General features: G+C 43.8%; 1 protein-coding gene across 1 annotated transcript in view; it reads left to right on the plus strand.

Annotated features, from left to right (window-relative positions):
* Nwd2 (NACHT and WD repeat domain containing 2) overlaps positions 1–14133 on the plus strand; it is a 135093-nt gene that overhangs the window by 45881 nt on the left and 75079 nt on the right. The window contains exon 2 of the mRNA XM_055623944.1: positions 11585–11673. Coding sequence (XP_055479919.1) covers positions 11585–11673 — 89 coding nt within the window. The remainder of the gene's footprint in view (positions 1–11584; positions 11674–14133) is intronic.

Consider the following 14133-nt stretch of genomic DNA (forward strand, 5'->3'; position numbering starts at 1 on the left):
GTGTGTGTGTGTGTGTGTGTGTGTGTGTGTGTGTGTGTGTGTGTTGTGGCGGTGTGATATGCATGATGCACGCGTGTAAGCATGCAGATGTAACTGTTGCACATGCCCATCCATAGGCCAGAGTGAGACACGGAGTACTTGCCTTTATTGCTCTCCACCTTCTTCCCTTGAGACATGGTCCTCCTGAAGCCGAAGTTCACAGTTCCCACGTGACTGGCTGCCCCCTGAGCCCTAGGATCCCCCTGTGTCCTTCCTCCTCCCACACTGAGCTACAGACACCTGCAGCCATGCTTAGCTTCTGCCGTGGGTGCTGAGTATTTGAACTCAGGTCCTTATGGCTTACAAGTGTCCTTGCTCACTGACCAGCCACCGTAGTTCAAACTTTACTGCAGGTTCTTTTCTGTTAAATTTTCCCATTGAGTCACCTTCATTCTGTCTCTCTGCATTGAAAACAACAACTTTTTGGTGCTGTGTGCTTTCTTGCACTACACACACCTGTCACTGTCGGCCTGGGCGCTAGGAGCTGCTCAGCCTAGCCGTGAAGGTAAGGCAGGTTTCTCTCTCTTATCTGACGAATTAAATCCACGGTTGCTCCCCAAATCAGTTGTTATAGAAACTAGTTTACTCTCTATTTGTATCTTCTTCAAGCTTTTTTTTTTTTCAGAACAAGAATGCCAAGTTTCATAGAATCTCATCTGCCAATTAGTTAAAAAGCATTAACTCTGACAGATGGACATTTACTATGTCAGAATTCACATTGCCAAAGTGAATTAGTTCTCTTTCCTTTAACTGCTGCAATGATTTACGTGAATTTCTTTAAAGTGCATCTCTAAGTGATATGTGCATTCATATTCTTTTGTAACTGAAGGGGGGTGAATCACTTATTCGTACAATTGTGTTAACTGTGTAGTGAAATGAACTTACATAGAAAATTAATATTTGGCTTCATTAGTGTTAAGGTTTTAAAATGCATTCTTATTAGTGTGGGAAAGTCATCTCGCTATTATTATTCCTACCAGCTATTGTAAACCATTTAGTATTGGCAAATTAACAATTCATCATTAATAATTAATAATTAACAAATGTTAATAAGCTCAAGATACTCTACATGTTAAATAAAATTGGGCCTCAGCTCATTCCTCCCTGTTGGTGGATACTGACTGGGCATTCTTTCCAGTTCTGAACTCAGAAAAGGCAGTTAGTTTTAGGTAAATGAGAGAAGACGGGTCAAAACTTATGCACAAATTGTAGGCTGCCCAAGCCCCATTCATTCACCTTATGAAGAGGGCGCTTTCTGTGTTGCTGAGTCGAGGGAGTAAGGAAAGACCCACAGAGTCAATGTGTCGTGACAGATGTGAGCATGTCCAGTTTAAGTGCAGATGTCTCGAATGTCACTTAGGCTTCTGGCCACCATCAGAAGAACACGTACACAATGGTGTAAGATTTGACACTTGTTCCCTTGGTGCCGCTAATCATCAGCAGGTGCACGGTTAGTTTAGAAAAAAATGATTAGAAGACCAAGCAGCACAGCCCAGCACTTTCTGAACAAGCCCAGAAGCCGGGGTTTGATTCTCCAGGACTAACATGAAGGTAGAAGGAAGAATCAGCTCCTTATATTATCCTCTGATCTCCACACATGAGCCCTGTCACACATGCCCATACACACACACACACACACACACACACAGACCACAATAATGATAATAATAAATTTTAATTCTTCGAACAAAGAGCACAGCCTAGCAGGGTGTTCCAGAATCATGTTTTCCAGAAGTCCCATCCTTAAGCTCCAGCTGCTGGTTGCCTGGCCTTGTAGGACTGGATGCAGCTACCACTGGAGCCGCTGAGAAGGGAGCATCATAGTCCTAAGTGTCTCTCCACCTCTCACCTCCTGCCCAGGAACGGATAATAGGAGGAGAAAGGTTGGTCACACTGCAGCCTTGCCTTCTTTTTTCCAGATGTTGTAGTGGAATTAACATTGGTTTTTGTCTAGATAAACTTTGGAAGGGAACTAAAAGATTACAATAATCTTAGCTGTTGTTTTATTGCTTTATTATTTTATTCGTGTTTTGCCTGCTTGCATGTCTGTGTAGTGCCTGTGGAATCTAAAAGATGGTACTGGATCTTTGGGGACTGGCATTAACTGACAGTTGTGAGCGGCCATGTCAGTGCTGGGAATAGATCCCCAGGTCCTTTGGAAAATCAGCCAGTGTTCTTAACTGCTAAGCCATCACTCAAACCCTAGTCTTAACTTTCTTCAGGACAATATGAAAACTATTCCTGGAGTGATGAACTATACCAAAATAATTTGTTAAGACACCACATAAAGGGTCATTAAAAACTAAACAAAAGTATTGAAATGATCATGTGGCCAAATATTCCTTAAGTGATTTGATTTCAGTAAACCTTGTTCCCCAGATCCAAGTGCCTCTCAGGGCAGCAGACACCTCACAAAGGAACCGACCATCTGAGATGCTCTTACTGTGACAGTTTCCATCCCATTTCAGTTGGGGCCGCCTCACTGAGAACCATCTGATGCTCTACATAAGTGCATAAGAGCCCACGCCATGATGGAGGCTATGATAGAGCCCACGTCATGATGATGGAGGCAGGTTCTGCTGTGATTTAGTGCTTTAGTAGCTTTGATTCTGCCTTTCTTCCTAATACTGACCTGCTCCTTGTTTGTACTGTGGGCTGGGCTTTCCCTGCACTCTGTTCATGAATCAGTGAGCTATAGCATTACCAGTAAACCACTAACTCCTGTTATCCTGGCTTGGCCTTCACCAACTCCTGGACTTCCAGATATCTCCAAGGCCCTTCTGGAACAAACGTTCAAATCTATAACTTGCTTTCAATAGTATTTTTCCTCCCAGGACAACTCCTCTGCTCAAAGATTATAATTTATTTTATTTTGTATTAAGTTTCTATTCTTTCTGGTTGAAAGTATAAACTCTTAAGCTCTTACAGATAAAGTCATCCTTCACAGTTCACGGATTCCGTACTTGTGAATTTGTGTGTCTATAAAAAATGCAGCAGAGGATTAGAGAGATGTCTAAGTGAGTGAGAGAGTTTGTTGGTCTTGTAAGAAGGATCCAAGGCTCAGTTTCTAGCGCCCATTAGGCAGCTCACAAACAGCTAGAACTTCAACTCTTGAGAACCCAGAAGATACACACAGGAACACCTGCACATGCAGACACACGTGCCCACAGACAGGAAGTGAACATTTCTGTGTGTATTTGGAGCACCCAGGTCAATGCTGGTTGGTGCTTTCACGGTTATTCACAATCATGCTAGAGCATCGGATAATGTCAGCCACCGGGCACGCGCATTCCCAGCTGTGGTGGGACGTGGCTCTGCATCTTTTGTTGGGGTTCTTAATGCCATTTTTAAGTATTTTCTCTGTTAGCAAGTCTATGATCTTTACAGCGTGCCGTGCCCCGGGCTGTGCAGGGCCCCTGACAAAAGAAGGCTTTAACCTCCTTAAGAAGGAAGCCGATGTGCTAAATGAGCTTCACTCAGACAGGAATCGCAACGCCGCCAACAGCCTCTGAATCAGATCTACCCCAGGTTCCTGCCCCACTTGAGTTCCTGTCCTGGCTTCCTTTGATGATGAACTGTGATGCAGAAGCAGAAGCCAAATACACCCTTTCCTCCCCGACTTGATTGGTGATCATGTTTTATCTCAGCAGTAGTAAACCTGATGAAGACATAGTCCAACAAGCCATGTCACACCGTCTCTCTCTATGTGTCTGATATTGCCCTGTGGGCTTTGCACCCCTTTAGCTTTCTTTTTATACTTCCTAAGATACACGCCTACGTTACTCGTTCTAGGTTTTACATTTCTGGTGCAGTTTGAAGTTCTAATATTTTCATTTTCTCCATTATTTTCTCTGCCTTTCATACTTTGATGTGTATTTTCATTTCATTGAGTTCAAACTAAGCTTATCTCATGCATCTTTCTTTGATCTGCAGATTCTAGCATCAAGTATTTAAAAGTTTATTGGCAATATAAGAAGTATTTTTGTTTAATTTCCAACTTCCCAGCGGTCGAAATATGGATTTCTAATTGAATTATGCTTGGAGGATGTACTGATGATGGTTTCAGTACTGTTAAATTGATGAGGCCTGTTTGTGGTGCAGCATATGGCCACCATGGAGATGATCTGAGCGTGCCAGGCGGGAGTGTGCTGTCCTTGAGTGTCCTCTGGGTCGTGTGAGCGCCGGTTGCTTCATACATAGCTACAAATGTTAGGCCTCCGTTCTGGAAGGGACGGCTGTCTGTCTTCTCCATGCTCATTCCGACATCAGTCTCTTTCACCAACTATGAAGAGTCAGCCATTGTTATTAGCGGGCTACCAGGCTGTTGTTAGACCTTTGTTTCTTCTGTAATTCCGGAAGTGTTTACTTTGTATTTTTAAATTGTTTAAGATGTAGATTTAGTTGGGAAGTGTTCGCAAACACATGCAGCTGCTCCTGCCACAGCGTGTGTGTGTGGAGGTGGAAGGTCAGTTTTAGGAAGTCAGTTCTCCTTCCTATGTGTCGGTCCTAGGACCTCAAAGTCAGAGCGGAAGAGGGCTGCAAGCCCCTTCCTGCTGAGCCAGCTCAGCAGCCAGGTTTCTACAGCTTAGATATTTTAGAATCCGCTCTGTGGGTGAGGATGCACTGTAATTGCCGTGTCACGGGCTCTTTTCTCCAGTAGCATGTATCCAGCCTGTTTTAATGGTCCAGATGTCCATCTGCTTTTAGTTACTTTTCCTATTTAGTTTTACTTTCAACTTGTGTTTTTGAACCCAAAGGTTATCTCTTATAGAATGCAAACAGTTGTATATTATATTAAGGAGTTTTCAATAGGGGAACAACCTTTTCACACACAAGCCCGTGTGAAAACATTGTCTAAAACACAGCAATTCTGTATTTTTTAAAACATAGATACTTGCTTTTTCTGAGTACTTCATTTCTGTATACAGATTCATATAGGTGCCTAATGTTGCTTTCTTTGGTTTATGGGAGTTTCTCTTGTTGACTTAGTACATTTTTAACTGGTTTTTCATAACACTGTCAAGTGTGATTATTGCTTATTATAAAAAGGACCCACTGTGTGCCTCATGTTGTCAGAGCATCATCTACTTTGTTCTAGCAGCCCAGATTGACAAATGATTAATAATACCATCAATGTAACCTGCCATTACTTAGAAATAACATGGAATTTTGACCTATGCTAAAATTTCCAAAAAAAATGTTTGTTTTGATGCCATTATTATAATGGCATCCATTTGTGCAGTCATGTGTCAAATGTTGACTATACTTTGGAATCTGCCCCAATTTTTATAACGTGAGCAGCTGTGAGAAGTTTTCTGCCTTTAAATTCACAGTGCAGTGGAGGATTAACTAAAAGTATTAATTATAATAAATTACAAGATATCAGTAAGTGATGTCATGCAGGGGTAAACAGAGTGGGTATCCTGAAGAAGGTCTTCTAATCTTAGCAAGAAATAACAAAGTGGGAGCTGGAGAGATGGCTCAGTGGTTAAGAACACTGACTGTTCTTCCAGAGGTCCTGTGTTCAATTCCCAGCAGCCACATGGTGGCTCACAACCATCTATACTGGGATCTGATGTTCTCTTCTGGCTTGCAGGCACACATGCAGATAGAGCACTTAGACATAAAATAAATAATTTTTTTTTCTAAAAGAAAATAACAGAGTGTGTTGTCTTTAACAGCCACACAAGAAGGGTGCATGCATTAGATACCAGCTTCTGAACATGGAAAGAGGCTTGTGTAAGGGCAGAAATCAAGGTCAAATAACGTGAAAACGTGTCTGGAAGACATATGGCAAATGGCAATAGAAGGTGGAACTCAGCCAGACTATGCATTTCCAACTGCCAAACATTCTAATCTTCGGCCTCTGGACCACTGATGTTCATCAAGGTCTTTGAAGATCAAACTAGTTTTTGCTTTTTTGCTCCCTTGAAATTTGTCTCTGGTTGTCATATACTGCATCAGAGAGTGGTGCAAGAAAGGCAGGTGACAGTTTAGGCGAACACAGGGCTCTGGATTCTTCAGGTTGAAAGAGGGAGAGACAGATCAAATTTAGAAGCCATTTATGGCATAAAACTGACATGATGTGTTAACGCTGAGACAGGGAGAGCTGAGGAACTGGTTTGGTACAGAGTATTTATCAGAAGGCCATCAAGAAAAAAAGAGTACTTGAGGAAGCTAATGCATAAGAAATTAAATAGCAACTCCAACTGTTGTGTAAAACCATCTGAAGACGTGCCAGCTAAGGAGCGAGGGTACAATAGAGAATCCAGGAAAACGCCTATGTACAGAAAGCTTGGAGACAGCAGCATTGGTAGCTGAGCGGTGGAATCCACACCTGCCAGAACCATTGGCGCCAGGCCACTCTTGTCCCAGGGTGTGTGTGTGGGGGGGGGGGGGGGGTCCTAAACAGATACTCTGAGCTCAGGCAGGGCTGGCAAAACGACTCGATCTAATGTCCTCAGCCCTGGGTTTGCGTGAGCAGGAGCTGTGAGAGGCTCCCATCTGACACAGTCATTTCAGCACTCAACAAGCCTTGGAAGTAATCTCAGCTCTTGTTGGGGTAAAACCAACAAGTTCCAAAGATCGTAGACTTGATTAAATTTCTCCCCAACTAACATACTCCCGTGGGTAAGCCAGACACTGCTCCCAGGCCTCCGTTCCCTCCCAGATCCCCCAGGAACTATTTAAAAGAAACAGCTCAAATCCTAATAGCTATTGGAGGCATACTATACATGTAGCTTTTCAGAGAACTGAGGACCTGAGCAGAGGCCTAGGGAACCCAGTGACTATGTATAAAAAATAAATCATAAAACATCTTGCCTCTGATCTACACTTTCAGGTCCCTTTTGATCTGTGAGATTCTGTTAGTCCATTTTTCCCATCTGTGACATTCAAATATTTTTAATTACTAACCCTCCAGATTTGCTGTTGGTGTGAATCAGGGCTTTTTTATTTAATTAAGCCAGCTTATCTATTCAACCCTCACAATTAATCCACCCTATCTTAATTACTTTTCCATTTCCAGATTCAGTCATCATTCATTAATATAAATGTAGAAATTTTTGAGTCATTTCTGTGATGGAAGAATGTGGAATGCCTATTAGATACATTCACATGCTTCCTTCTCATATTTAGAAAGCTTCAAAATAACAGTAAAAATACAGTTATATGCCACCAGAAACCCACAAATCATAAAGAAAATTGGTATTTCAATTTTTTCATTCACCTGACACCATCAAATATTTAAACTGTGCCGCATATTTTACACAATTTTACATTCTCTTGCTTTTACATTTGTCCAGTGAACATGAAAGAGTAATCCCAGGAAGCCCTTCTGCCTCTGGGGACAGTTTCAGGGTGGCAGTGCTCATCAGCTTACTTTTGTACTGGTGCATCTAGCTCCTGTGCTACTCTTTTCCTCCTAGCTAGTGTACATTAAAATCTTAGCACCAAGGAATAAGAATTACAATAACAGTATCTAATTATATAGTTAGTTAGTTAGCTAGTTAGTTAGTTAGTTAGTTAGTTAGTTAGTTAGTTAGTTAGTTATTCACTTTACATCCTGGTCATAGCTCCATCCTGCCTCATCTTCCAGTCCCACCCTCCCTCCTTCCTGCTCCCTCATCCCCCTCCCCTATTTCTCAGAAAAGGAGAACCCCTCTTCCCATCCACCCTAGCTCATCAAGTCACTTCAGTGTTGAGTGTGGCCTCTTCCCCTGTGGCCTGGCAAGACAGTTCCTCCAGGGGGAAGTAATTGAAAAGCTGGCAAGAGAGTCCATGTCAGAGAGAGCCCCTGTTCCCCTTACAATAACAGGTTTTTTATGTTCTTCATATCATACCATAATTATTTCCATGTATCAAACATTGTCAGATTTTACTGGCTATGATCCTTATTTAACACAGCTCCAAACTTCCAGCCATTATATTATTTCTTTACAATTTGGATTTGGGGAACAGGGTCTTTGTAGTGCTAGCTGTCTTGAAACTCACTGTATAAAAAGATCGTGCTAGTCTTGAGTTCACAAAGAACCACTTGCTTCTAGCTCTCAAGTGCAGGGTAATCTGCCTGCATGTAACAGCTGTGCAGCTGTGTCTTCGTGTGGGACTCTAAGGCAGGAGCAGGGGCTTTCTCTGACTGTTTTGCCTGTCTTTGAATCCCTTTCCCCTCACTGGGCTGCTGTGTCTAGCCTCAACCGAAGAAGATGTGGCAAGTCTTGAACAATAAAAACAGCCGTTGTGGGCTAAGATCAAAAACTCAAGTGATGACACACGCTGGGAGGAGGGGGAGCAAGGGGAGCATTCCTCCATTGCTGCTGAGTACAGAGTGGTACAACCACTTTGGAAATCAGTCTGAGGTTTCTCAGAAAATTGGGACTAGATCTACTGTAAGACGCAACTATACCACTGCTTGTATACCCAGAAGATGTCCCACCATACCACAAGGACACTTGCTCTATGTTCATAGCAGCTTTATATGTACTAGCCAGAAACTGGGAACATCCTAGATGTCCCTCAACCAAAGAAGAAATAGAAAAACTGTGATCCATTTACACAATGGGATACTACTCAGCTATTAAAAAAAGACATAATGAAATTTGCAGGTAAATGGATGGAACTGGAAAGAATCATCCTGAGTGAGGGAACCCAGACCCGGAAAGACACCAATGTTGCGTACTCACTTGTACATGAACATTAGACGTATAGTACAGGGTAACCATTCTATACTCTACAGACCCCAGGAGGGCCAAGGAGGGCCAAGGGGGGCCAAGGAGGGCCAAGGAGGGCCAGGGAGGGCCAAGGAGGAGGCTAGAATCCCATGAAGGTAACAGGACCGGGGATCAGATGTGGACAGGAGGGGAGTGGGAAGGGGAGGACCTGGAGAGAGTCTAAAGTGGTGGCCCCAGCTGAGACGCCTAGCAATGGGGTAAGGAGCCTGAAGTTGCCACCTCCTGTAGCCAGGTGGGACTTCCAGCACAGGGAGGGCGACACCAACCCACCCATAGAACCTCCAACCCAAAATTAGCCCAGCCCACAAGAAGTGCAGGGATAAAGCTGTAGCATAGATGAGGAAATGGCAAACCCGTGACTGGCACAACTTGAGCCCCACCCTGTGGGAGAGAGCCAACCCCGGACACTATTAATGCTACCCTGCTGTGCTTGCAGACAGGAGCCCAGCATAACTGTCCTCTGAGAGGCTTCATCCAGCAGCTGATGGGAACAGAGGCAGAGACCCGCAGCCAAACGATAGGCAGAGTTCAGGGAGTTCTGTGGAAGAGTGGAGGGAAGGATTGAGGGAGCCAGGGGGGTCAAGGACACCACAAGAAGACCTACAAAGTAAGCTAACCTGGGCCCATGGGAGCTCACAGAGACAGAACCACCAACCAAAGAGCTTGCGTGGGCCGGACCTAGACCCCTGCACACATGCAGCAAATGTGCAGCTTGGTCATCATGTGGGTCCCCAACAACAGGAGCAGGGGCTGTCGCTGACTCTGCTGTCCACCTTCGGATTCTTTTCTCCCAGCTGGGCTGCCTTGTCTGGCCTCGGTGGGAGAGGAGGCACTTGGTCCAGCTGTGTCCTGAGGTGCCAGGGTGGTTGATAGCCCTGAGGAGCCTCCCCTTCTCTGACAAGAAGAGAGGGGAGTGGGGGGTTAGGGCAGGATTGATAGAAGGGAGGGATGGGGCTGGGATTGGGCTATAAAGTGATTAAATAAATGAATTTTTAGGTAAAATATAAAAACACATTAGAGATAGAAATAATATGATAGTTTGAAGTTTCTGTCAGTTATGCAATTTATTATCCAAAATGTTTATTTAATTAAATGCTCTGTTCATAAGATTCTCATGACCTGGAAGCTAATTGCAAAATCATTTTGGTTTCGTCACTTATGTTAATTAGTTATGTTTTACTATCTAAGAAAAATATGTGAATCTCAGCTTTTCATATTATAAAAAAAAAAAAAAAGCTATAGGCCACCATGCCCAGCTAGCATTTATTTTTTACATGACCTTTCAGTGGTTTGATTTTAAAAATCTGCTAAGGCTTTTTAGAGATATTGACTATTATCAGCTTTATTATGAAGTTAATGTTTTCTGCTTTTAAAATAGGTCAAGGGAGAGTGGGCATCTGATCCCAAGATTACATAAATCATACAAGAGCTTAATATTATGCCTCTGGCCAGGCTGCAGCACCCAGCGCCTGCTTGGCATGGCCCCCGAGCATTCGCTTTCCCTTTAGATTCTGGACCATGTTGGCTGTAAGGTGGGGAAAGACTTCTTTTGCCCAGGTCACAAATCACCTGAAACCCTCGAATTCCTCTGCTTCCAGCTTCCCTATAAACGCTGGCTTCTGCCATGCTGCAAAGCTACAGCTGCATTTTAGATCCGTGATTAGTTATTTGCTTCTCAAAATAGGCTTGAGAACAGTAGGAAAATAGGGTAGGTTGGCACAACATATGGCTGGGTTTTCATGGACAGATGTGCTAGGAAATAACAAGGATATGTCTTTGTTATAAATGAGATGTGCAGACATTTTGTAGTGTAGCTGAGACCAAGGTACATTCAGCAAGTAGGCTTTTTCATGAGATCGCACATTAACCTAATTCTCGGGCACTAGGTTAACGTGGTTCTCATGTTTACTGAAGTCTGGCAGGGAACAAACTCTTGGCAGCCAGAATCTCAAGAATGTCATCACTAATGACAAATTTTGCAACAAAGAAAGCTTTGAACGAACTCTCTCTCTCTCTCTCTCCCTCTCTCTCCCTCTCTCCCTCTCTCTCCCTCTCTCTCTCTCTCTCTGAAAAAAATGTTTAAAATAAAATACATAATATTATTGAGCAACTCTTTTTCTGGTTTCAGGTTCTCTGTTACTTCCTATATTTTCTAATAACTGGGGATTAAAATGTTTTATTTTGGAACTCTTACGTGCTATAGCAGTTACAAAACAATTCCTGTCTCTGATACAGAAGGACATCCCTAATCTCACGGCGGGAGATGTCGACCTGTTAAACCACTGACTTCCAGAGAGTGGGCTCTGATAGTTGTGAATAGTGGCTCCCATGATGCACTATTCTTAACTATTGTGCTGAGGGCATGGATGCTGTGCTTCGCTCTGTAAAAGACTGAATTCTTCCTAAACATTGCAGGAAATAATACTGTAGCTCAGATATTTGTATACCTACAACTAAACCAATCAACCTATATATTTTAAACATTTGTGATGTGTTAAGCTCAAATATCTGATAGCCCAAACATGCTTCCTTCTCGTTCCTCCAAAGACAGTGAGGCATGGATGTTGAAAAGTTTGATGTAAACACCTACCTGGGCATGAGCAATCAACTCGAACTTCTCAGCCTTGCTGGCCACACAGAGCTGACAGTTGAGGCTGCCATCAGTTCTCTGTGGAATAAGCCTGGCTGCCAAAGCTCACATCAGCCCACAGCTGAGCTCCCCGTCTTGATTACATTTATGTTGTTATTTAGCCCTTAACTTTCCAAGCACTGTGTATGTTAGCAAACTCACTTGGCATGTTTGTTTTCTGTCACAGACACAGGAGCAGAACGGCAGGCACTAAGAGAAACTGTGTATCCCAAACTGCGAGAATTCTGCAGAGAAAACTATGGGTTGGAATTCCAGGTAATGTTCTTCTCTTTTTCCATCAACATCTGCGTAAGAAGTTTGCTTCTCATCCCAATGTGGGTGCTACAGAAAACAAATTTTAAGCTCCAAATTTTTTATGTCCTTAAATATGAGAAAATAAATGCATGAAAATGCAAATAACTTAGTTTTCAACCATTCCATATTCATGCTTCTATTTCTTGGACTCTGCCTAGTATTTCTCATATTTTTAAATCATAATTATTTGAATCTTACGAGTGTCTGTTCTTACCAAAAGCTGAAATTCAGCATTAAACTACTGTTACAGTCATGTATTGGAACTAAAATCAGGATCAACTTTTCACAATACTTCCTTCCAAAAGAAGGTAGACAATCCTCCCCTTCCCTTATCCTACCTCTTAGTTTGTACTCATGTGTGGTTTGTCTTCTTCCCTAAGTATTTCAGAACTGTACCTTTCCCTGACCCTGTGCCCTCTGTGTGTGTGTGTTGGTCCTGCAAAGACAGTAACACATCATTGCTAAAGTTCACCAACCCCAACAATTTTATTTACTTTGCCACATGTTAGAAAGATGCTAGAAATATCTTGGACATCTAAAACCTAAAGTCATTGGCTTCCAAAGCAAATAATATCATTTATTCCGAATTTTTCAGCCTCATTTACCGTGGGACTCCTAACTGTCAGGTGCTCTCAACTCCCCATTTATGTGTCGGGTGACGACTATGTCATAAGGCTTGGTGGTAGAAGGGTGCACGGCACGCCATTGTTAGAGGAAGAAAATTTCAGCCTCCATTTGTTGCCTTCTGGATAATAGTTTATCTCCGTACACCTCATGACAATTTTAAATACGGTTTAGGGAGTAATCGCCTCTAAATGGCTTCAGTCTTGGCGCACATTGTCAGTCAGCAGTGGGCCATTATGAAATACACCCGAACAGTCATGCACAAGTCACCGTTTGCTTGATGAATGGGAACCTGAATTAAACCTTTTGACGTGACTTCAGCACTGCCTTCCCCGGGGACTCTGGCTGTACTGATAACAGCTCCCCAGTTGTTACAAACTCCCAGCCTGTCAAGATCCCCAAGGACTTAGACTTTCCTTGGGGACTCAATGACCTTTGGGAGAGAAAAGGTGTCTAGGCATGTTAATTGTGACTTTGGGTTTGTTGTGCATCTTTTCTGTCAGCAGAGGGAGGAAGGTAGTACAGAAGAGCCTCCATGGGGGAGAGGGGCGGGAAGAGGCACCAGCTGAGATTAGCAAAGGAAGGAAATAAAGGGGATAAAATTGTGTTTTGTAAATCAGAGATAGCCATGGATGAAGACTGATGTAGCCAGAGGAACACTCCAAAAGGACCCACAGGGTAAACCGATGGCTGGGATCAGTCTAGACAATGTGCCCGAGCCCTCCACGAGGTGCCAGGTGACAGCGCACACAGCAGTGAGCACAGTACACGATCCCGAGTGCCTTCACTGCCCGCATTAGAGAGCAGCACGGATTGCAGTACATGGGAGAAGGTTCTGAGATTAAGGCCAAATGTGCCACGAAGCATTTTCTCCCCGGCTGCTGGCGTAACAGAAGCCCGGTGCATGTTATCTGGATCTTCCAGGAATGTACCTTGTGGTGCAGTTCTCTGTGGGCTCCTCCTGGAAGACAGGTTTTCTAGGGAAAAGCTGTCTTTCCTCCTGCAGTCCGGGGCTCCTGCCATCTTCAGTTGTGCACTGAGCCCGGGAGAAGCAGCGCTCGGGTCCCTCGGACACAAAGGCCCCTTTGTCCCAGCTGGCCTTTGCTTAGGAGGTTTTTCTGTCTGGCTCTGCTTCCCCTTCACCTACCCCTCTTTCTTGGCTGGTTCTTCCAATCCTTGCCTGCTGGAACCTGCTCATTCTCAGGCCTCTTCCTACCTAACCTCAGATGGTTCTCCCCTCCTACCTGGCTGCAACTCTGTGTGCCACTTTTAGCTCTTGAAGTTTGGACCCCCGACCCTTCCCCTTATTTTAGCCGTGGCTGTGTTCTGTGCCATGAATTCCCACCCCTTCCTCTTCACAGGAATATTTTCTTACCATTCCTCTGCTCTCCACTCCTGAGAGGCATGTGCTTAGGGCCCAGAGTCCACCTCGAATGCCCCTTCAGTGCCCCTTTAGCTCTTCTTGGTGTGTGCCTCTATCGGTGTCTTTCTTCTTTCCCGTAGCTTGCCTTTCTTTCCCACCAGATTTTAAGTTCCACAGTAAGCACTTACCTGTCCTCCTGACAGCTACATCCCTCGTCCTAGGCTGGTGCCTCTTATCAGGAACTTCCAGCATAAAAGTGAATGAAAGAAGAGGCAGTGTAAACGTTACAACTTTAAGAAAGGCTTCTCAAATCACCTGACCCTGACAGGACTTACCAAATATCTTCTAAGGCCCTCTGCAGAATAGCCATGCCTTGAAGTCACTCAAAAGGAGGATGTTGAACACTGTCCATATGCTGGTTGACATTCTAAGTG

The sequence above is a fragment of the Psammomys obesus genome, unplaced genomic scaffold (assembly GCF_907164565.1).
Source record: "Psammomys obesus unplaced genomic scaffold, mPsaObe1.curated_primary_1811, whole genome shotgun sequence".
NCBI classification, from domain to species: domain Eukaryota; kingdom Metazoa; phylum Chordata; class Mammalia; order Rodentia; family Muridae; genus Psammomys; species Psammomys obesus.